General features: G+C 58.1%; 1 protein-coding gene across 8 annotated transcripts in view; it reads right to left on the bottom strand.

Moving 5' to 3' along the window:
• The window catches only part of NAV1 (neuron navigator 1), a 242,916-nt gene that overhangs the window by 73,229 nt on the left and 147,372 nt on the right, over positions 1 to 22,315 (bottom strand). The window contains exon 1 of one of the 8 annotated variants that reach the window (XM_077902455.1): positions 6,770 to 6,861. The exons of 6 other annotated variants lie outside the window; for them this stretch is intronic. In XM_077902455.1, coding sequence (XP_077758581.1) covers positions 6,770 to 6,846 — 77 coding nt within the window. In that variant the 5' untranslated portion in view covers positions 6,847 to 6,861. Of the gene's footprint in view, positions 1 to 5,749; positions 5,827 to 6,769; positions 6,862 to 22,315 lie in introns of those variants that run through there. One more of the 8 variants, XM_077902456.1, reaches the window with a different exon arrangement.

Genomic DNA, 22,315 nt, shown 5'->3' with positions numbered 1-22,315 from the left:
GCCCGCCAGAGCTGTGTTTGAATTTCTGCTCCACCCACCACTCACTGGTGTGACTTTTCCACTCTGAGTGAAGGCCCGCGTCACACAAATGGCCACATCACCATCGGCGCTTCCCGGCTGCTGCGACAGACAAGGTACAAAATGAAGCAGCAGCTCAGTTCCCAGCAAGCAGGCAGGTACGCCGCTTCCTCGGCTCTCCTCTCTGAACAATCCACCTGCTACTCAAATGGTACCTGTAGCCCTACATTCATAGGGAAACCAGCGTATGAGGGAAGCTCATATGTGCCACATCCTAAGTCCCTGGGGTTACAGCAAGCATTTCTTGACCGTGTCCATAGGACGGTGGCCAGGCTGCTGTGCCCTCGTGCCCATGTGCACATGGGCAGGGCTCTGATGTTCTTTCCTTCTCAATCTCTCTCCCTCAAGGATGCGTCCGTGTTCATGGGAGAGGGGCTTCCTAAGATTTAAATGTCCAATCACGTCCAAGAACTTAGTGCTTCTAGGAAATTCCCGAAGCATCCCAAGAGAGTCAGGGGTAGGCATGAATTCTCACACCCAACACGTCCTGCACACGGGGTAGCACCATCAAACTCTGCTTTAAGGGCACAGGCAAGGGCAGGCTATCACTCTGGCCAGGAGCTTCACCTGAGATGAAGCCCACACCGGGCTCCAGAGGAAACAGGCCAGTTGCATTATCAAAGGCCTCCAGAAAGGGATGCTGAGCAGGGAAGCTTTTACTCGGCGGTCGCTTCAGGGTTCCGTCTTAAGACAAGGAGTGTCTGTGATCAAAGAAGCCACAGGGGTGGTGGGTCTGGGCAAAGAAACTGGAAGATGACACACACCCTCTCAACCGAAGGAAACTCCTCCCTCTCGCCTCAAATGAGCTCTTGTTCCTCTGGAAAACGCTCATTTTTGCTTCAAGGCCATCTTCCCTGAGGTCCGCCCCGACCACTTAACCTGCAGCCCCTCCTTGCTTGCTTCTGTCTCCCGTGCATCTGACCTGGCGTCATAGTTCCCTGCATCCCGTCTCCTCTCCAGACTTGCGCCGTCCTGCGTGACTCCCCATCCCACAATGCACGCGTGCGCTTGTTGACTGCATTGATCTGTCTTTGCTGGAAAGCTCTAAGCCTCCTGAGGGCAGAGGCTAGTATGTCCGTCTTGATCGCTATCACACTCCCAGTTCCCAGCACCTGGCCTGGCATCTGCGAGCCGCTCGCTACAGTTTGCTGAATATGTGAACAGATAAATAAACGTTAGCTCCGTGAGGGTCGGCTCTGTTTCTCGGGCACCCAACAAAGCGGCTGGCACAAAGCTGAGTAAGTAAGGTGGGTTTTTTAAAAAATAATTATTTGTTTTTAAGTGGTCTGTTTTCATGGCAATTGCCATTAAAATAGGATGCATAAATATGGCATCCAAGTTAGCACAGAACTGGGGCTGAATAGAAATATGGAGATGAGCAGCTAAGAATTTAAGAAAAAAATCTGGGACGCCCGGGTGGCTCAGTGGTAGAGGTCTGCATTCGGCCCAGGGCGTGACCCCGGGGTCCCGGGATCGAGTCCTGCATCGGGCTCCCCACAGGGAGCCTGCCTCTGCCTGTGTCCCTGCCTCTCTCTGTGTCTCTTATGACTAAATAAATAAAATCTTTTAAAAAAGAGAGAATTTAAGACAAAAAAATTACAAGTACATTATAAGCCAGGAAGTTATTTAGTCTATTTTTCTGAGAGCCCTCATTAGGGTCCTTGCAAAACGGAAGGGAAAAAACAAACCGAAGAATCTGGGAGGGACCCCTACGGCCCGGCAGGGACCTCGCTAGTGAATCACTTGCAAAAGCCACTTGTTCAAAGCACCTTGCTCTTCCCGTCAGCTCACTGTCATGACGACGTCCCAGTGAGGTAGACTGAGCAGGAATTAGGCCCATTTTATGGAGACGGAAGCTGAGGCCCGAGGCCACGCAAGCTCTGTGAGGTCACCAGGCCAAGGGGGCCCTAGTCCCGATCCAGCCGGCAGCGTCGAGGCCAGGCTCTCCCCGCTTCACTCCCAGACCTGCAGGCTGCCCGCGGGCCTTTGCTGAGGCCTCAGACGTGCTCAGCTCCTGCGTCTCAGCCCTTAGTGGCCCTGGGCCTAGAGTGGGTCAGTGCGAATAACCTGGTGACAGCGGCGCAGTCGCAGAGCTAGGTGTGAGGACAAATCCCGCCTCCCTGTCTTGGAGGGGAAGGCTTCGCCTCCCTGTGCCTCCGTTTCTTCATTTGTGAAATGGGGCGACGAGAACGCGGCCCCCACACGGCTGCTGTGGGGATTACGGGAGCGCACGGAGCCCCTGGCACAGGGTGACTTAGAGCCTCGTGTCATGGCGCGAAGGGGCTGGCCGGGACGCGGGGCACGGGGACACAGCCGCGAAGTGTCCCTTAGCGCAGCGGCCACCGGCACCTCTCCTCGCCGCCTCCCAAGCTCCGCGGGCCCCGCAGGAAGGGCCCGCGCCGTCCGCCCGCGCCGTGCGTGCCCGCCCCGTAAAGCCTGTACAAGCAGCGGCTCGCTGGCTCTGCTGTCCCCACGCTCGGTCCTCTCACAGAGGCTGGCTTCACGCCAAGCCGAAGTCCCACGGCCCGGCGGCTCTGCGGTTGAGCGACGCAGGTGCTGGGAGCAGGTCTTGCTTCCGCCGGAGCCCAGGCTCCAGCAAAGGGCTCCCCTCTAGGGGGAATCCAGGGATGCGAAGGGCATGGGCGCCTGCACCCTGGGCCTCCCGCTTGGAAGCCTCTGAGGACGCATTTCGGAAGCAGGGAAGACAGGGGTCCCCGGGAGACCGCCTGGGTGACGGATGCAGGAAGGCCGGCGTCTGCTCCGAGGCCCATGGCTGGTCACAGCTCAACCCATCCAGGCTGGTTATGGAGACGCTGCAGGCCAGCGAAGCCATTCAGCCCGTACCCCTGACACCCTGCAGCCTTTCCACACTGCCTCCTTCGGAACTTACCGGGAACCTGCCCACGAAGGGCAAGCACCTCTTTGATCCCCGATGGCCCCAATCAAGCATCGTTTACAGGGAAGGTTTTGAGCCGTCCCCAGAGCCAAGTCTTGGGCTAAGCTCCCCTCTGCGGGTTGCAGCCAGCGTAGTTAAATTTTACATCTGAACTCTGGTGATTTGAGGACTGACCTCCACTTTACAACATCCTCTCTCTCCTTACCTACCCACAGAAGTGGGCCTCAAAGTATTGGGCTTGGGTAGAGAGGCAACTGCAGCCCAACCCAGCCCCACGCTAGCAGGCAGCAGGCTGCGCAGGTGTAAGGTGACCTCCTCCTCCCCCTGGACTGAGGCAGACAGGTCCCCGCCCTGGCATACCTGCCCAGGAGTGTGTTTCTGGGAAGGAGCTAGGTGAGTACTCAGCAGCTATGCCCCAGGATAGGCACGGAGCTTAGTCTACAAAGCTCAGGTCTCCAGGGGTGGGGTGGGGTGGAGTTGGGTGCGGTGGGGTGGGGTGGAGCAGTGCCATGGGGCAGAGAGAAAAGCAATTCAAAAGAAATGATAGGGTAACCTAGAAAAGGCAGTGTGTAGGGAAGAAGGGGCGATGGGCTCAGGGAAAGGGTGCTGGAGCCAACTAAAGGATTTTCACATCTTCCAGTGCTGAGGGGGGCAAAGAACAAGTGTCCATCTTGGCTCAGTGACAATTAAAATTTTGCTTGGGTGCTCCCTGTGTGGACCTCAAGTAGCTTCTGAATTGGGGTGGCAGTGGTTATTAGTGGAGAGAACAAGGTTAGGAACAGCCCCTTCCTTCTACCTTCTCCAGGGCCCAGAGTCTCAGGGCTCACCCCCAAGATCTCACCAGAAGAGCCCCCAGAGGTCACTAAATAGATCTATTCTTTGTTCATAAACTGGTTCCTCTTAAAGATATATCCCACCAGTCACCTTAGCAAAGTCAGTCAGTCCAAAGGAGCCGAGTGCCCTTCCAGAGGGGCTTCGTCTGTGCCACTGTGGGAGGGGACACAAAGCTGGAGCCTCAGAGGGCTCCCGGGGCTGCCTATGCCTCTCCCTCGCCAGGCTTTGCCAGGATCTGTTGCTCTTACCCCAGGCCTGGGCGTGCAGAGCTGCAGTGGAGCCCCTGGAAAGTGCCTGGACGCCCCAAGGAACCGCGGGGGAGCAGAGTAGGTTCCAGAGTGCAGCCCTGAGTGGTCTCAGCATTAGGCGGCTGGCCTAACCTCCACCAACTTCCTACAGCCAGCCAAGTGGGGGGGGGGGGGGGGGGAGGGGCTGAGGGGAGGGAGTGTGTACACTGGGGTGGGAAGCTCCCAAAAAACCAGAAAGCTTAGGCTCTCTTTCTCTGGCTGCTGGAATTTCCTAATCCTCCCCTGGAGGTGCAGGTTCCAAGTCAGCTCTGAGAGTCCCTGGCTGGCTGGGTTTACACTCACTTCCCCTTAGTGGGGAGCCTCCATGCCCACCCCCACCCCCTGCACTGGACCGTGGGAGGCCCCCTGTGCGGCCCCCTGTGCAGGTCCCTAATTCCCCTGCTGCTCCTTCCACCCCAGAGACCAGTTGCAGGCTCCAGTCCCTCCGAGGAATCCAGCCAGCCGGGTCACCGCCCTTGCCGCCCCAGGTCTCACCCTTCCGCCCCCTACACCTCAGAACTTAGGCATCAGGAGACCCTGCCGCTGAAGGCGCTCCCCTCCCCTCCTCCAGGTCTGTGAGAACCCCGCAGCTGGGGCCAGGGACCCCCGGGGCCCACAGTGGCACCCATCCAAGTTCCATCAAGTTGTGCCATTGTCTCAGCTGGGGCCCGGTTTCTGGAGCCCCCAGTGCCTGGCCGGCCCTCTCGGGGCCCAGGTCCCGCCACACGCACACCTCCAACTCCCAGCTGGGGGCGGGGGCTCACGCTTGAGGGGGTTCCATGCTCAGGGAGCTCAGGGAGCCTGGGGGGCTTGGGGAGCCTGGGGAACTCAGAGGGGGGGCTTGGGGAGCTCGGGGTGCTGGGAGGTTATGGGGAGCTGGGGGGGCTCAGGGGGGTTGCGGAGCTCGGGGAGCCTTGGGGAGCTCAGGGAGCTGGGGGGGCTTGGGGGTCATGGGGAGCTGGTCACGGGGAGCCTGGGGAGCTCGGGGGGCCCTGGGGAGCTCGGGGGGCCCTGGGGAGCTTGGGGAGCTGGGGGGGGCAACGGGGGCCTGGGGAGCCCAGGGGAGCTCGGGGTGCTTGGGGAGCCTGGGGAGCTCAGGAACTTGGGGAACTCAGGGTACTGGGGGGGCTTGGGGGTCATGGGGAGCTGGTCATGGGGAGCTCGGGGAGCCTGGGGGGCTGGGGGGGCCTGGGGAGCTCAGGGGACTCGGGGGGGGGGGGCTTGGGGGTCATGGGGAGCTTGGGGAGCTGGGGGGGGCCTCAGGGGTCATGGGGAGCTTGAGGAGCCCAGGGTACTGGGGGGGCTCAGGGGTCAAGGGGAGCTCGGGGAACCCAGGGAGCTTGGGGGTCATGGGGAGCTCGGGGAGCCTGGGGAGCTTGGGGGAGGCCTGGGGAGCTTGGGGGTCATGGGGAGCCGGGGGAGCTCGGGGAGCCCGGGGAGCTCACGGAGCTGGGGGTCAGGGGGAGCCTGGGGAGCTGGGGGGGCTGGGAGCTCGGGGGACTTGGGGAGCTTGGGGGGCTCGGGGAGCTCGGGGAGCTCGGGGAGCTCGGGGTCACGGGGAGCCGGCAGTCCTCCCGGGCGCGGCCGAGACCCTCCCGCCGCAGCCCCCCGCCCCCCGCCCCCGGCCCGGCACTGCGGCAGGCGCCGCGCTTACCTGCGGGGCCGATCCGCCGAGCGCCCCGCCCCGGGCAGGCGCGGCCGCAGCATCCTCCCCGCCGCCCGCCGCCGCCGCCCGCCGCCCGCCGCCCGCCGCCCCGGGCGCCCGCCGTGAGCCCGGCCCCGCGCCCGCTCGCCCCGCCGCCGCTCGCACTCGCGGCTCCAGCTGGCCTTAAAGCGACAGAGCCCCATTCCGCCGCCGCCGCCGCCGCTCCCGCGCCCCGGCGACGCAGGCGGGGAGCGGGCTCTTTAACGCCCGGAGCAGGTAGACAAAGAGCCGCCGCAGCCCGGCCTTCCGGGGGCCTCGGGCGCCCAGAGATGCCCCGGGCTGGGGCCCCGACCTCCACCTGGGCCGCTCCGGGGTGAGCCCCCGGGCTGGCGGCGGGCCCTCGGGTGCTGCGAGGGCGTCCTCCCGGGCCTGCCCCCCGGCCGGGCGCTGCAGGAGCCCGGGGTCAGCACCAGCACCCGAGGGCTCGGGGACCTGCTCCTCCCGGGGAGGGGAGCCTAGCAAGGTGTGCCCTCCCCAGTGCCACACCTGGGGCGGGGGGGGGGGGGGGGGGGACTATGGCTTTCCCAGGTAAGGGAATGCAGAGGAGGCTAGGTGTGCCCGGAGGGGGAGGAGGGCGGGGGCCGGGGGTAAAGAGCAGCTTGCACCGTGCAGGGGTCTGCGCCTTCACCAGGACGCACTTGCAGCTGCCTAAGAAGAAAGATGATCTCAAGGCAGAGGGATTTTAGTTTTAAGAAGAAAAACGAAGTGGGACCCAGTAGCAGGGCTCCCCACTGAGCACTTAACTCTCTGGGTTCAAACAAGGAGACCTGCACAGAGGCCCTCACCATGGCGCCCAGCTCCCCCAGCCTCCCCCAGCCCTGGAAGGTTAGGTCCCCATCCCAGTGTGATCTGGGCAAACCCAAGAGACTCTGTTTTACAAACAAGACAGATGACACCTGCAGTTTCTAAAGCAAGAAAAATAACAGCAGTGATCTTTTTAAAAGCCCCCACCCCCACCCCAGGACTGACCTAAGGGGGCCAGGGCGCCACTGAGCAGCAGAGGTCTCTGGTGTTTGGGCGGCTTGGGGTGATCCAGCTGCACACATCTCTGTGTTCCCCTAGGCCGGTCACCTCAGCACCTTTAGCTTTCTGGGCCTGTTTCCACAAAAGTTCAGGCAGAGGAGATGCACACTCCTGAGCTCCTCCCAGCTCCCCAGCCTGTAAGGAAGTCTGGATGGTGCTTTGAGCGCTGGGGATGGCCCTTCTCCCTAAAAGCCCATCTGGCTCCAGTCCTCTGATTCCCAGGGCCACTGACCTGGGGCTGCAGCTCTAGAGCCCACACCCACCATCCACCACCGGATCTTGGGGGGTGGGGAGCTCACAGAGGGAACTCTGTCCCAGATCCCCCTGAGTCCGAGAGGGGTCTGATTCTGAGGGTGCCTACTGTGGTCAAGTTTTCCACATATGCTTGGAGATCCACGGGGAGTAAAGCGCTGCAGTGATCCCAGTACCAGTGCTTCGGCCTTCCCCGTAGCGTGTGGTGGGGGCAAGTCCATTTTTATTCCCTTTACTCTATGCTAAGTGGTTTGGGGTGGTAGGACGCACAGGCAAGGTGCACCGGGTCCGAGCAGACCCGCTTTGAGGGGGCTCAGAGCAAGGCAGGTGGTCTTCTCCAGCATGTTCACCCATCTCAGGCCAGGACGGTGTTCCTAGAGGGAACCCCGTCCCGGCTCTTCCTCCTCACCGCCACCCTAAGGAGGGTGAGCGTGCGCAGCTGTGCTGGGGCTGGCCTGGGTCATCTGGGGAACAGCTTAGAGTGACATGCACCATAAGGGATTCTCTTTAGCCTCAGCCAGCATCCTGAGTAAGAGGACTTTGTCTGAGCCAGAGGAATGTCACCAGCAGGGGATGTTTTCCCCCCAGATCGAGCTGTGCATTTTCCATAAGGTTTCCTCCTTTGTGGCTTTAGGGCAGAGCCTAGCGGGAGGGAGGGAGGGAGGGAGGGAGGAAGGGGGGGAGACCTACAGAGGTGAGGCTCCCTGCTTATGTGGAGGGCCGGGCAGGGACTGAGCTGTCCCAGAACATCCCTTCACAGCCTTGCAGAGCCCATGTGGCCCTATCCCTCCTCCTCACACAGGCAGCCGGCCCATCCTCCTTTGCCCCCCACCCCTGCCGGCACCACACCCCCCACGGGGCCTCGGAGCAGGCAGTGAAGAAAGCAGGTCTCCACCAGCATCTGGGCACAGGGGAGGAGCTCCCAGCTCCTGAGTTTTGTCCTCATCCTCCCACCCCCACCAAGGGGAGTCTGGGCTAGAGGATCTGCAAACCCGCTTCTTCTTGGGTCTGATTCCTGAACTGCTGGAAGCCCGCAGAATCTGGGGTTTCCCTTTCCTCTTTCCTCGCCGCCGAGGAAGGTGGTTTGCCCGGTTGTGTCTACCTTCTACTTACCTCTCTGCCTGGTGGAGGGAGGGCCCAGGGGGCTTTTACAGGGGAAGGAGCAGGGTCCCAGACACGGCAAGAAATAGCATGCAAATTAGCACCTGCTATTTTCAGCCAATGGGTCAAAGCACTTTGGGTAACTGGACAGCAGCACTGAAGACTAGCGCTGTCTGGGGGCTTCTGGGAAGCCGGTAAAACACAACCTCCCCTGTCAGCAGACCCAGCTCCGGCCTTGAAGAGACCCTGACCCTGCCCATCGCGGGGGTGTGGCAGACGGGGGCGGGGCAAGGTGGCCTCGTTGCCTTGACGACAATGAGGGGGCATCCCGGGAGTGCTGGGGGGGTTGGGGGACTCTGAGCTCTTGTTTCTGGGTCCCAGGCTGCAGAGTTGTGGCCGGGGGCAGACGGAGTGGGGGACAGCCCAGGCATGTGGTGGAGGGGGAAGACACCTGCTGACAGGGAGCTGGGAGTCAGGCACTTTTCCAGAGAGAAAACCCAGCCAAAGAGGGAGAGAGGAAAAAGGCCCATCTATCTCAGATAGGCCTCCCCTGTGCTCCTCTGGCTTCTCTTCAAAGAGTCCTTGGGAGCCATGATCTCATTTGTCTCCCGTGCCAGGGCCGTCAGAGCGGCTCTTTATAAGGGGAAACTGAGGCACAAGGAAAGACTAGGAAACCTCTAAAGCAGAGGGCAGAGCCCAGATTAATATGCATGAGATCTTTTAGCCAGATTCCTGGGGGGGCAGGGGGGTGATACCCTGCCCATCACTCCTCCACACACACCTCAAAGGATCTCTGGAGTCACCCCAACCCAGGCCCAAGGTCCTCCAGACCGCGTTCCATTTCCATCAGGAACATCCAAAGATAGTTCATGGGGAGGCTCTGGTTGTGTCCTTGACCATAATCTCAAAGGTTAACGGGGTAGGTTAGAGTGAGGCGCAAGCAAAAAGAGAGAGAAAGACCCGCCAGGAAGGCCCATGTGGTCTGAGTTCCAGTGTCACCTGCCTGGGGGTTTCTGGGTTCCAGTGTCTGCCCTCCATGAGCCTGGGCCAGTCAGAGAGGCTCCGTTGGGGTTCTGCGGGTGCAGGCTGAGCCCTGAGACCCCTCCACGTCCTGGCCAGGCTGGGCTGGCTGCATGGTGGCAGACGCAGAGCAAAGCACACCTACCATGTGGAGAGGGGTGACGAGGAGAGAAAGACTTCAACCAGAACGCAGGGGCGCAGGGGCATGGGAAAGGACTTTAGGGAGGACCCTGGTGGATTAACTCGGGGCCACACGGGGGGAGGGATCCCTGTGCTCTCCACAGAGAACGACCTGGCCACATCTCTAACTCCAGCTTCTCAGACCTACTCCCAGACCCCCCCAGTGACCCCACTGACTCCTGGGGAAATCACCTGGTGGGGCCTTGATAGAAACATCTATGAAAACCATTCCTAGGCTCTGTGGGGACACTTTCGTGACTCTAATTTTATTTACAAACAACCTAATGCTCTAAGGTAAGGCAGGTGTCACTGTACACAGGTATGGAAGCCGTGACGTTAGTCCCAGGCTCGGGATCACTGTCTATTAGAAATGATTTGGGGGCCCCCGGGTGGCTGCTCAGTGGTTGAGCGTCTGCCTTCGGCTCAGGTCGTGACGCCGGGATCCCAGGATCCTGGGATCGAGTCCCAGTTGGGGTCCCCGCAGGGAGCCTGCTTCTCCCTCTGCCTGCGTCTCTGCCTCTCTCTGTGGCCCTGTGAATAAATAAAATCTTAAAAAAAAAAAAAAAAAAAAAGAAGAAGCTGATTTCATCCAGTGGATTTCTTGCCTTCTCAGGGAGGCCTGAGCTTCCAGGAGGGCCTTGTGCACTACCCCGGTGGGCTTCTCTGCTCCTGACCTACTGAGGCTGTACCTTCCCTCACGACTTCCAGGCCCTTCCCGGAGGAGGTGCCAGGGAGCCTGGGACAGAGCCACCTCCTGTTGTCTCATAACTCAGAATGTCAGAGCCGAAAAAATATGCAGAGCTCCTGCGGTTCAAGGCCCTCATTCTCACAAGAAGGAAGTGGGGCTAAGAAAGTGACCTCCTCCGGGTCCCCCGCAGAACCTGGGCTTCCCGATTCCCCAGGCTTGCCAGCAGCCAGCGCCCCCCTCACCAACTCTCTCCCCAGGGTGGCCTGGAGGGTGGGCGTGGGGGGCATTTAGATGGGGCGCTGGAGGCAGCAGGTGCGGGCGGGGCTCCCGAAGGCGGCGGGGCCCCAGCGAGAAGCCTCTGAAGCAGCACCCAAGCCAGCTAGCGGGACCAGCCCAGCCGCCCCGCCGGGTTAGGGCTCCGCAAATGTTTACAGGACCTCTGAGGAAACCTGCTTTGGCTCGGGCCCACCCGGGAGAGGAGGCCGCTCCCCACAGCCCCACAGCCAGCTGCTGGCCTGCAAGGCCTGCCTAGCGTCCTCTGGCCATCAACCGAACCTCGGGGCTCTGGGTGGCTCTGGGCACACGGGGCGATGGAAGGGGGTGAGGGTCCCAGAAGGACCCCACAGACCCTCAGCCAGTCTCCCTGGGCGGGTGTGTGCATGCGCACCCAGAAGCCTGCCAGCTCAGCTCCCTGAGGCCAGAAGCCAGACTGCGAGACCACAGCGCTGCCCCAGCAGCCACGGTGGGGCTGGAGCCCCCACCCCCCGGAAGGAGGTCCCCCAGGCTTCGGGAGCCTCCGGAAGCGCACCGTCCTTTCCTCCCGCAGACCCTCTCAGCGGCCACCGCCCCCTGCTCCCAGCCATCCCCTGCCCTGGCCCAGATTATGGTAGCACCTTCCTCTCCAGGCTTCCAGGGTTCCCCTGGTTTCCCCTAGCGACCCTCCCTGTGGGAGCCAGGCGGGCCCCGAACCAAACACGTTGGACCTCATCACTCAGTCCTTTCCCTGAAACCTTCCCGGTTTGGCTAGAAGAAAAGCCAGAGGTCTCACCCTGAGGTGTAAGACCCTGTATGGCCAGGCCCCTGGCTACCTCCTGATCTCACTTCTGAGCACTCTCCCCGTTTACTCTGCGTCAGCCACAGTGACCTCTTTGCAGCTCCTTGAACACATGCCCATTCTTGCCTCAGGGCCTTTGCACATGCTCTCCTGCGTGGTTTGCCAGGGAAGCCTTCCCTGACGGCGGGAGCTCAACGGCGCCCTCCCCGGTGCTCCCGGCCTCTTACCCTGCCTTCTTTTCCTTATGGCACCGGGCACCAGCTAATCTACTACGCATTTATTTGTTATCCCTTTTCCGTATATGAGTTTAAGAACAATGTCTGTTTTGTGCTCTTGCCGTATCCCCAGACGTCTTGTATAGTAGGTACTCTACTGATATTTATCAAACGTGAATAAATATCCCGACGCAGGCATCATCACCTTTCACTTCAGACAATGAGATGAGGCCCTAAGAGGCCACTTAATGTATCCGAGGTCACGCAGGTGGTGAGCGGCCAACGGGAGAATTAAATCCAGGGCAGCTGGACTCCAGAATGTTCCATCGACGTCGCCAACCTGCCCTCGAAGAACAGCAAACTGACCACAGGCACCGGTGGAGCCACAGGAGGCCGCCTGGCTGCTGCCTCCCGGATGTCAGGGGCAGCTGCTCGGGGCGGGGAAGGGCAGGATCTCTCCGCGGGAGCCTCGCCAAAGGGGCGTTTTGCTCCCGCTAAATCCGGGAAACTGGGATCCCCTGAGGACAGTTCGGTCCAGCAAGGGCCCAGGCAGCAGGCCCAGCAAGGGCTGGCGACGGCGGAGGATCAGCCCAGTCCCTCCTCTAGCTTACCGTCGATGGAACGTCAGCAGTCCTGGGAGCCCTGCGCTGGAGGCCCTGCCCCGGGCCGGCCACAGGGCCCCCTGCTCGTCAGCGGTGGCCTTCCTGGTGGCCCCTGTCATCAGAGCCACGGGGGCTGGGATGGAAGCCGGACCCCGAAGCACAGGGTGGCTGGGACACTGAGAAAGGGGACAGGGAGGCGAGGGCCAGGGAAGGAGCGGGAAGAGAGCCGTGGCCAGTGGGGAGGAAGGGCAGGTCAAGGTGGAGACGTGTCCCTGCCTCTCGGGCTGCAGACACCCCCAGACCGAAGGGACGGGGCACAGGAAGAGCAGGCTGGCGGCGCGGCTCAGGCCCCGGGCTGAGAGCAGGGCCCCGGGCCTCCCGGCACCCTCCGCGCCCATCTGGTGGCTAACGCGCCCCTGCCCGTAGGCAGCCCTGCACCCCCGCCCTCTGCCACTGGGATCCGTGCACACACAGCCTCTTTGTACCCGGCGCCTCCCACACGTGTCCGGATGGGTCTCACACAGTGTCTGTGTCCCTCGTCCCCTCCTTGGCGCGCCCAGCACCAATGCATTGGCTGTTTATCTGCGGCGCGTGCCCCCCCCCCCGCCCCAGCCTCTCCTTCCTTATCTCCCATGACCCCGTCTTGCATATTCAGTGAATGCCCATCTCCTGGGTAGACACGTGCTTTGGGTCTCTCTGGGCCCGACTCTTTCTGTCTTTTTTTTTTTTTTTTTAAATCCAGACCTTTATCCATCTCCCTGCACTTGTCCCATTTTCACTCCGATACACAGGCAGGAGCGATCCAGTCCTGCAGGGCACCCCCCGTGCAAGCTCAGTGGGTAAGTCTGACTGCCTGGCCTGCTAGCCTCCCTTACTTAGCTGCAGTGAATGGTCTCTTTTGCTGCCTGGCCAGAGACATCTGATTGCCCAGAGGCCAGAGCTGGCCCCTCGTGGACATCCTGGGACAGCCCAGCCTTTGAGCCGGCGTCAACAAGGACTTGTATTCAGAGGCTTGGGTTGCTCCTTCTGGCCCTTCTGCCGATGGCCCTGAGCTCCTGGCGGTGGCTATTCTGCGGCTCTCCGAAGCAAGATCCTGTCTTGCAAGATAGAGAGGTCACTTTGGGGCATTCCATGTGGGGGTCCCTGACGATGATTCATTAGCCAATCAATAGCATGACCTGAGAATATACTCCGCTGGGTACTGAAAAAATAGAAAATAGGGTCTCTGTCCGTGGGAAGCTCCCACTCCAGTGGAAGGCATGTGATCCCTGCCCCAGAAATGCTCCGAGGCTTAGGGGGCACGGGGACGGCACACAGAGGGAAAAGGAGTCATGGTACACCCAGTGGGGCAGGGGTGTAACCAGAAAGAGCCCAGGACATGGGAGTCAGAAGGCCTGGGTTTTGCTCTGGTGCGGCCACTTTTAAGTTACATGATCCTGGCAATCCACGTTCCAATCTCCTCACTTGCGCCGTGGGGGAAAGAATATCTAATTCAGGTTTAAGATTAAATTAGGTAATGAGACATTAGTGTTTTGTAAGCCCCACATGCTATGCAATTGTTAGAGAGCCTAAAAGGCACAAGCGACTACGGTGTAAGTCATACGCATGAGTTCCAAGACCATCCAGGGTCAGACAGCAATGATGTAACAATGGGATGAATCAGAGAAGGCTTCCTGGAAGCAGGGGGATTGGCAGACGAGTGGGCAACTGGGCATCATCACCCAGGTGGCAAAGTTCCATCCTGCAGATGGTCTTTGGGACCTTTACTGCTTTAATTTTCTAGGAGCCAACCAAGAGAAGGGAGCGAGGTAACGCTTATGGAGCCCATGCTGCAAACCTAGTGTATTAACATATTCTAGAACATCCTTATAGAAATCCTATTCCCATACAACTATGCCCACTTGAATGGATTTACAGCTTTCCCAAAGCCTCAGAGCTGGGATCCGAACCCAGGCCTGTCATACTTCCACATTTAAGCTCTTTCTGTAATATCAGGTTGCACGGAATTTCCAGGCACTAGCTGAGGCCAGCTGGCTTATCACAGACTATAAGGTAGGTGGGAAAAGGAGGAGGGAGCTGACAAAGAAGACAGACAGGTGGACAGGCAGGTAGGCAGGGCTGCTGTGGGGGGAGGTGCCGGGGGGGGGGAGCCAAACCCCTCTCGAGGGCTTCCTCAACCCCTTATCCATCCTGATGTCGACCAAATTGTATGTCATCGAACTCCGTGAAAACCCCAGCAGCTCAATTGTAGGTTACTAGGACACACGAGGGGAGGGGCCTCGCCTCAGCCTGCATCAGTTGCCACGGCAACGAGCACACATCCCGCTGCCCCTCTGGAATACCTGGCTCACTCCAACCTTGCATCAACCCCGTTGGGTTGGAACAGCCACTGCGATCCAAGTTAACCCCACACAGACCGTAGAGTGCTAACACTGTTGTGTTTTAAGAACTCGGGGGTGTTTCAAGGGCCAGGAGTCCTCTGAAGCCACCCTCTTCTATCGCAGGAATCAGACTCCACGTCTCCCTTCCCTTCCGACTTCCCTCTTTATGATCAATGCTGTGTGTCTCACCCACTCGCAGTCACTGTGCCCGTAGGTGCTACGCTAGAAAATCCAGGAGGCGGTGCCCCGTGGAGTTGCCCTCCGCCCATCGTAACTGCCGCTGAAAGGTAAAAATATCCATGCGTCCTTGCCCACAGCACGGGGCAGCTCTGAGGAGTGTTCCACGTCATCTCCCAGAAGCCCCTCAGTGCCCATTGCCCACGGCAGTACCCTGCACTGGCTTCCCCTCTCTTCGCTGACTCACGACCCCATTGCCCATCAGTGTTTTCTAGAATCATCTCCCAAATAAACCGCTTGCACTCGAATAAAACACTTGTCTCAAAGTCTCCGTCTGGTGACCCCAGCACAAGACACAAGACACTTCAAAGACAATAAACGTATGTTTGAGTGTGATAGACAGCCAGTCAGCTGGTCACGATGCCAGGTCTGCTTGTGTGATCTCGCATGCAATTAGCCCAGCTTTCCTGCACAACTACCTGAGGCCCAGACCCGCACACACAGACCAGGCCGTTGGCCACGTGAGAACATTGCGTGAACAGGTGTGGCTCGGCAGGCCGCTTCGCTGGTCAGCCTCGAGTGAGGATCGGAAACATCCTTTTGAAGCATGGAGGTCAACAAACGCTTTTCCGAATGCTGTTATCACCTCGCAGGCGCACGTGATGGCTTCGGCCCAGCCACTGGTGGACGTCTGCCACCGAATGGCTAACAAACAAGAGCCAGCATTCGCTGGGCACTTGCACAGAAACGTATTCACAAACTCAATCCCTACACCAATCTCACGGGGCAGCCACCGTGACCGCCGGGGACACCGAGGCCAAGGGAGGATAAGCACTCACCCGAGCCCACAGAGCTCACAGGAAGGGCCAGGACTAGACCCAGGAGCGCAGCCTCCACTCTAAGCCGCTCCACTACGCTGCCGCTCAGCTACGCCTACGTTGATAAGCCTGTTCTCGAAGGTCTGCCGAGGTGACTGCACACCACAGGGCCAGGAGAACGGCAAGGTGGTGCTGAAGAGCAAAATGGGATCCATAGTCCCGGGCAAAAAGAAGTCAAAACCCAAATCCAGTGAACTCCTCTGCCCGGCGGAAGAAGTCTTATTTGGCTACTCTAACAGCTCCCAAGGAAGACAGAGGCCACCAGCGAAACGAGCAGAACAGGACGCTGAGATCAGAGTAACATATTTCAAGCCAACTGCTCTTCACAGGTTTCAAAGCCCTCCTGCATGTTCTTTGTCCCCGGATCCTCCTAAGGCAAAGATGATCGCCTTTCTGTGAATGAACTGGCTAAGCCTCAGAGAGGCGAGCAGACTTGTCAGGGCCACACAGCAAGTGGAGGGTGCTCCGGATGGAAGCCCCGATCTCCAGACGCTCCTCCCCACGCACCTCCAAGGCCTATCACCCAAGGCTGCCTCTGTGAATCTGGGGTCAACCTGTAATTGTCAGATGTCATCCCCCCAAATGGCAGCAACCGAGCTCCACCTCAAGGACACGTCATCTCTTTTGCCATAGACCCAGTAGGCATCCGACCTCCCTCTTAGATTTGAAGCTTTTCAAGGACAGAAACTGGTTTTCCTTCTTGAGCCTCAATGTTGGGGCCTCCCCTGAGTGACCCCCTACCATCCTCCGCCTTAATCCTTGTGTTCCCTGGGCAAAAGCCAGGCCTGGGCCAGCTGCCCACAAGGTGGGGTATCTAAAGAACTGCCAGGAAACAAAGAAGATAAAGGGAGTAGAGTAAGGCTCTCCCCGCCGCACATTCAAATTTAATAAAGGTTCTCTTCTCTTTGTACATAAACCCTACAAACCTGGTGCCCATTCCAAGAGAATTCTTGTCACCGAAGGTGGTGGGGTTGGACACCTTGGGGTTCACGGGTCAGGCATCCGCCAAGCGGAAGAGCAGCGGACGAGGCTCCTTCTCAGGAGGGTGGCTGAAGACAGAGGCTGGGAGGTGTCTCTTTAAGGCTTGGGCTCACTGCCTCTGGGAGCAAGGAGCCAGCCTGGGAGAAGGCAGGGGCCTACAGTTTATTTTAGTTGACATTTTTCAAACGTCAGGAGACTTCAGAGCCAAGAAGGAAACGAATCCCATCTGTTCCCGAGCCCCCAAGCACGGTTCAAGAGGACAGGCTGGGGAAGGGAGGGGAGGCCAGGAGGGAACAAGAAGACTGGAACATCCAGCCACACACATGGAGCAGGAAACCACCTGGGGAGAGACACAGGGCATGGCAGACAGTCGCCAGGAAGCCCCGCTGTCCCCTAACAGACACCCGCGGAGCTCCTGCCGGCCCGGTCTCGGGCTCTGTGGCCTTTGGCGTGGGTCACGGGACAGCAGGGCTGCTGGGGACACAGTTCTCCGCCGCGTGCATGGCGCCCACTGGAGGTGTGCAACACGGCAGTAGTGCTGCCGGCTAGGCCCGGGGTCCCTGCTCCTTACGCGGCGCAGCCCACCCCAGCTGCCGTCTGCGGGGGCAGAGATGGAGGCGTCGAGGAGGACATCCAAGTTCCAGGAGGGAGGTGGGGAGTGGAGGGCTCCTGACCTCCTCCCCCTTGGGCACGCTTGGTCCCTCTGCCCAGCGCTGTATTCCCCACCGTCTACACTGCTGCCCCAACTCTGGGTGCCAGAGGCGGGAAGCACAGATGGCCGTGGAACTTATCTTCTTACTGAGATTAAATTCCAGACCTTCCTATTTTTAGAAGGACAAATTCCTGTACTCTTTTCAAGAGGTAAAAATGTCTCGAACTGTCATCTAGGACAGTCAGCAGCCAACCTGATGCTGTCTACACTGTCACGCTTTGGTTATTACCCTGGCAGGACGTGTGTCAGGCGGTGAGGAGTGTAGGCGCCAAATTTTAAGAGGATCATTCACAACTTGAGAGCTTCCAGGGGAGGCTGACCAGGATAATTGGGATCTGGAAAACTGGGTCATTTAAGAAAATAATTAAATAAGCTGGGGACTTTTTTTTTTTCTTTTCTTTTTTTGGTCTAGGGAAGAGACTATCTGAGCAATCATTAAGAACATGTTGAGGGATGCCCAGGGGGCTCAGGGGTTGAGCATCTGCCTTCGGCTCCTGGGTCCTGGGATCGAGTCCCACCATTGGGCTCCTGCAGGGAGCCTGCTTCTCCCTCTACCTGTGTCTCTGCCTCTCGCTCTGGGTCTTTCATGAGTAAATAAATAAAATCTTAAAAAAAAAAAAAAAAAAAGAACATGTAGAAATACCTGAATGAAGACATATTCTATTTTTCTTGGATGGCAGCATTTGAATCAATAGGCAGAAGCGAAGCAGATTTCAGGTGAATGTTTAGAAACTTTCTCATAATTTTCTTCTATTTGAAATAGAATAAGCTCACTCTGTCTATGCAAGGGAACACTGAAAAAGCAGCTTTCATTCATTTCAGGAGAGCTTTAAAGAAGAGTCTTGTCGTTAATGGGAAGATAGATTAGTCCAACATCACTGAGAAGTTGTAGAAAAATATGGCTTCCTGAGTAGCAGAGAATCTGCCTTGGTAGGTCTGGAATGAGATTTGGAATCTATATTTTTAATAGGAACCACTAGTTATAAAACTCTTCTAAGAAAACACAGGGGGATAAGGTTCATGACATTGGATTTGGCAGTGACTTCTTGGATACAACACCCAAAGCGTAGGCAACAAAAGAAACATTAGATAAACTGGAGTTCATCAAAATGAAAAACTTCTGGGCTCAAAGGACACTAATGATAGAGTGAAAAGGCAACCCACACCATGGGAGAAAATATCTGCAATTCACGTGTCTGATAAGGGATTAATAACCAGAATATATAAAGAACTCTTACAACTCAACAACAACAACACAACCCAATTAAAAAATAGGAAAAGGACTCGAACAGACATTTTTCCAAAGAAGACGTACAAACGGCCAATAAACATGTGAAAAGACGGTCAACATTGTTACGCATCAGGGAAACACAAATCAAAACCACAAGGAGATAGCACTTTGCAGTCAGTCGGGTGGCTATTACTAAAAACCGAAGCAAACAGAAAAGTGGAAGTGCTGCAAGGAGGTGGGGAACCTGTACCCCTCCCACACTGCTGGTGGCAAGGTAAAATGGTATGGCCACTGTGGAAGACAGTAGAGCGGTTCCTCAAAAAAATTAAAAACAGAGTTTAACTACAGGTGATCATATACAACTATATGTGATCTGATAATTCTACTTCTCAGCGTACACCCCAAAGAATTGAAGACAAGAGCTTGAACAGATATCTGCATCCCAATGTTCAAGGCAGGATTATCTACAACAGCCAAAAAGTACAAACAATCCACCGACAGCTGAACGGATGAACAAAATGCGCTATAGCCATACGTTAAAATATTACCAGCCTTAAAAACGAAAGGAATTCTGGTATATGCTACACACAAATAAACACTGGGGACATGATGCTGGGTAAAACACACCAGTCACAGAAGGACAAATCCTGTACGATTCTCCCTAGACGAGGTACGCAGAGCAGCCAGGGGCACAGAGACCGACAGCAGAATAGTGGCTGCCAGGGGCTGGGGCGAGGGGGACACGATGACCTAGGGTTTAACAGGGACAGGGTTTCGGTTTGGGAGGATGGAAAAAGTCATGGAGATGGATGGCGCTCACGGTCACACAACAATGTGAATGCACTTCCTGCCACCTGCTAAACTCTGGAAAATGGCTGGCATATTAGCCATATATAAAAAAAAACCACGTACTTTACCCCATTTTTTAAAAAAGAACTGTGATTTTTAAAAATAGGATTCTCTTGGCAGCAAATTCACCTTCCTCATTCTAGTTCGCTGAGCTTCCGCTTGCAGAATTTGCCTTCCCTATGCCCCCAGAGACTGGAAACCCAGGAAAGGCCTGGTGTTCGGATGGAGCAGAGAGCGCTCCGCTGATGTGGGACTGAGCACCAGCTGGGGAAGGGCCTCCCAAGGCGCTGCTCCCCCAGCAGATACCTGAGAGCACTCAGAGTCCCTGTCACCTCGCCTGGCTCACTCAGATGGCTTGTTGCTGCTCGTGTCACCCAGAAGGGAAAGCAGAGGCTTCAGTTCCTCTGCTGGTCTGGTGCTGGGAGCTCCTGGGAGGCAGGAAAGTGAGTGGCAATGGGCAGTGGCTGACAGGGGTCAAGGTGGCATCACTGTGCAGTGACAAGGGAAGCCCTGCAGGCCACCCCTACAGGGAATGGCCCTACCCCTTTCATGAGTAGGGAAAACAATTTTCTTCGAAAACTGGACGTTTTCTAAATTATAAAACCTGGCGAAAACCACAGTGGGGATGGGGGCTGAGCAGGGGCCGCTCAGGTATGCATATTCTCTTCGAGATTGGCTGGAATCTAAGGTGCCCGGTCTCTAATGAGAAAGCACAACACTTAACCATGAAAACATATCATTGGGAAGTGATTGTTTACATTAAAATTACTGGGATTATTAGTGGGTTCCCCTCAGCTCTGACTGCCTAGCACACTGAAGGGCGGGTGTGTCCCCAGTCCTGGCAGGGAAGCCCACCAAGGGGAAACCTGGAAACTACCACGTGTTAAGAGTTCCTGCTAATGGCAGAGCGACCATAAAAACAACACACGTGCAGTTATCTTGGAAGCCACGCTGCAGTCGGCGGGAAGGTCCACCCCGCGGATCCGCCGTGCCAGCACCTGCCCGCCGTGAGCTCCCGGCTTCCCTGGGCTCACGGCCAGTCGGGGATGTGTGGGAAGGGCACGTTCTCACTCATGCTGGCCTCAGTGAAGTCTTGCTTTTTTTTTTTTTTTTTTTTAAACTGATTCAGGATCACACACACTGTCCAGAGGGAAGGGGATAAAGAAAGAGTGCTAGAGGGTGGAGTAAGGGCATCTTTCCCGGCTCCTTCTGCCCACCATTCCATACTCCCGTGCCCGCAAAATCTACGTTCACAGGACCAGCCAGCGGCCACTCCCATCGGTCCCAGCTGCGGATTCTGAGTGGCGCTGGGGTGAGACTGCATGCTCCCCGGGGGCGGGTCTGGGGGCCACAGAGGGCGGGAGTCGTCCTCCTCCTTCAGAATGGCATTTTGACAATAACGATAATAACAGTCACAACAGCAAAAAAATAAAAATAAAAATAAAAATAAATAGCTGACATTTATTGAGCATCTACCAGGAACCAGGAATTATTCCAAGCACTTCATAGATACTGATGTATTTAATCCTTAGAATTAGCCTGAGATAGGTTCTATTGCCGGCATTGAGCACATGGGCCAACTGAAACCCGGGGAGGTTAACTACCTTCCCCGCGCTCACACAGCCACCAAGTCCTGCCACCTGCCTCAGACTGTGATCTCTCCAGAGGCAGGAGTCCTGTGCCTCCCAGGGTTCGGGAAACTTCCTGCCAAGGCCGCTGCGGGCACCGTGGGCGGTGGCTCTCACCTCCCTCTGTCTGGAGCTCCCTGGGGGCTGGGGCTCCGGCCATCCCAACCCACGGGGACCTTTCGGAGCTCTGTGCCTCACAGGGGCGCACCTCCCTTGGCCCTACCCAGCTGGGAGCCCCCAGAGGGCAGGGATCGGGCCTCCCTCACAGGGGCAGCTTCCCAGAGCAGCCCATCCGACACCGCGGCTCCCCTTCCTGGCCAGCGGAGCCTGTGAGCACAGGGGGAGCCGGGTGGCTCTTCCCCCGTCCCAGCTGCAAGCTGCTGGGTCTGAGCGTGAGCTCGGGCGGCCTCTGGGATTTAAGAGGTGGTAAACAACCCCATGCATGACTCAGTTGTTTTGCTCCGGAGCAGCAGCGGCATGGGCCGGACAGGCTCTGCCCAGGCCCTGCTCGTTAGTCCCCAGGGGTGGGGAACAGTGGATGGCGCGGAGCTCAGCTCTCAGACCTTTCCTAGGAGGGGCTACTTTTCACTCTCTTGAAGCTTGCAGGTTTTTATTGGGAAGAGGTGGTCCCCCAGAGGGCTAGGGGGAAGGGTGTTGCCGCTACTTGTGTGGTCCCTTGGAAAGTCCCAGCAACCCAAGAAGGAAGCGAGGAGAAGCGGCAGGGAGGTGAAAGATACCCTGGAGAAGCTTCCAGAACCACTAGGCTCTCCAGTCCCCCAGCTTGGAAGAGCTGGGCCAGGACCCCGCACGCCCCGCACACCCTGCACACCCCGCACGCCTCTTCCTTCCTATGTCCTCCCTCACTTTGCAGCCGGTCACCTGTGTCCCCGCGGCTGCACACCCAGCCCTGCCAACCGGGCGGAGGAGAGGAGAGGAGGGTCCCTGAGGGGGGAAGGCCCGGGAAAGAGGGGCTCACAGGCCAGGCCACGGGCTAGGAAGTCGCGCTGCAGGTACCAGGTCTGCAGAGGAAGGAGCCGGGGCAGCGGGGACAGGGACGGGGACAGGCTGCCCGGGGCAGGCACAGGGCACAGGGGCTAGGACCGGGACCGGGAAGGAAGCAGAGCCGCCAGGGCCAGTTTTCTGTTCCAGGGGTTTCATTCTCTCTACGTGTGGGCCTCAGGTAGACCAACGTTGCACCAGCATCCTCTTTTTTGCAAATGGGGCAGAGGAGGGGATCCGCGGCGTACCAGGGGTGACGGGACCGGGCTTTTGGGGGCGGGGGCGGGGCGGGCCGTGGAACGACAGCCACACGGGCCAATGAGAGGGAGGGCCCCGCGCTGACCAAAGAGCGAGGGGCCCTGCACCGACCAATCAGCTCCTCGGGGAGGTAGGTTCCCCGCGCCGACCAATCAGCACCCCGGGGAGGCCCCCCCGCCGACCAATCAGCTCCTCCCGCGGCGGCCCCGCCCACCCCGCGAGGCCCCGCAGCCCGGCGACGTCTGGTCCCAGCGCAGCTGCAGCCGCGCCAGGAGGGACCCGTGCT

The sequence above is a fragment of the Canis aureus genome, chromosome 6, assembly GCF_053574225.1.
Source record: "Canis aureus isolate CA01 chromosome 6, VMU_Caureus_v.1.0, whole genome shotgun sequence".
NCBI classification, from domain to species: domain Eukaryota; kingdom Metazoa; phylum Chordata; class Mammalia; order Carnivora; family Canidae; genus Canis; species Canis aureus.
Note: the sequence above shows the minus strand (reverse complement) of the source record. Positions and strands in the feature narration are given on the sequence as shown.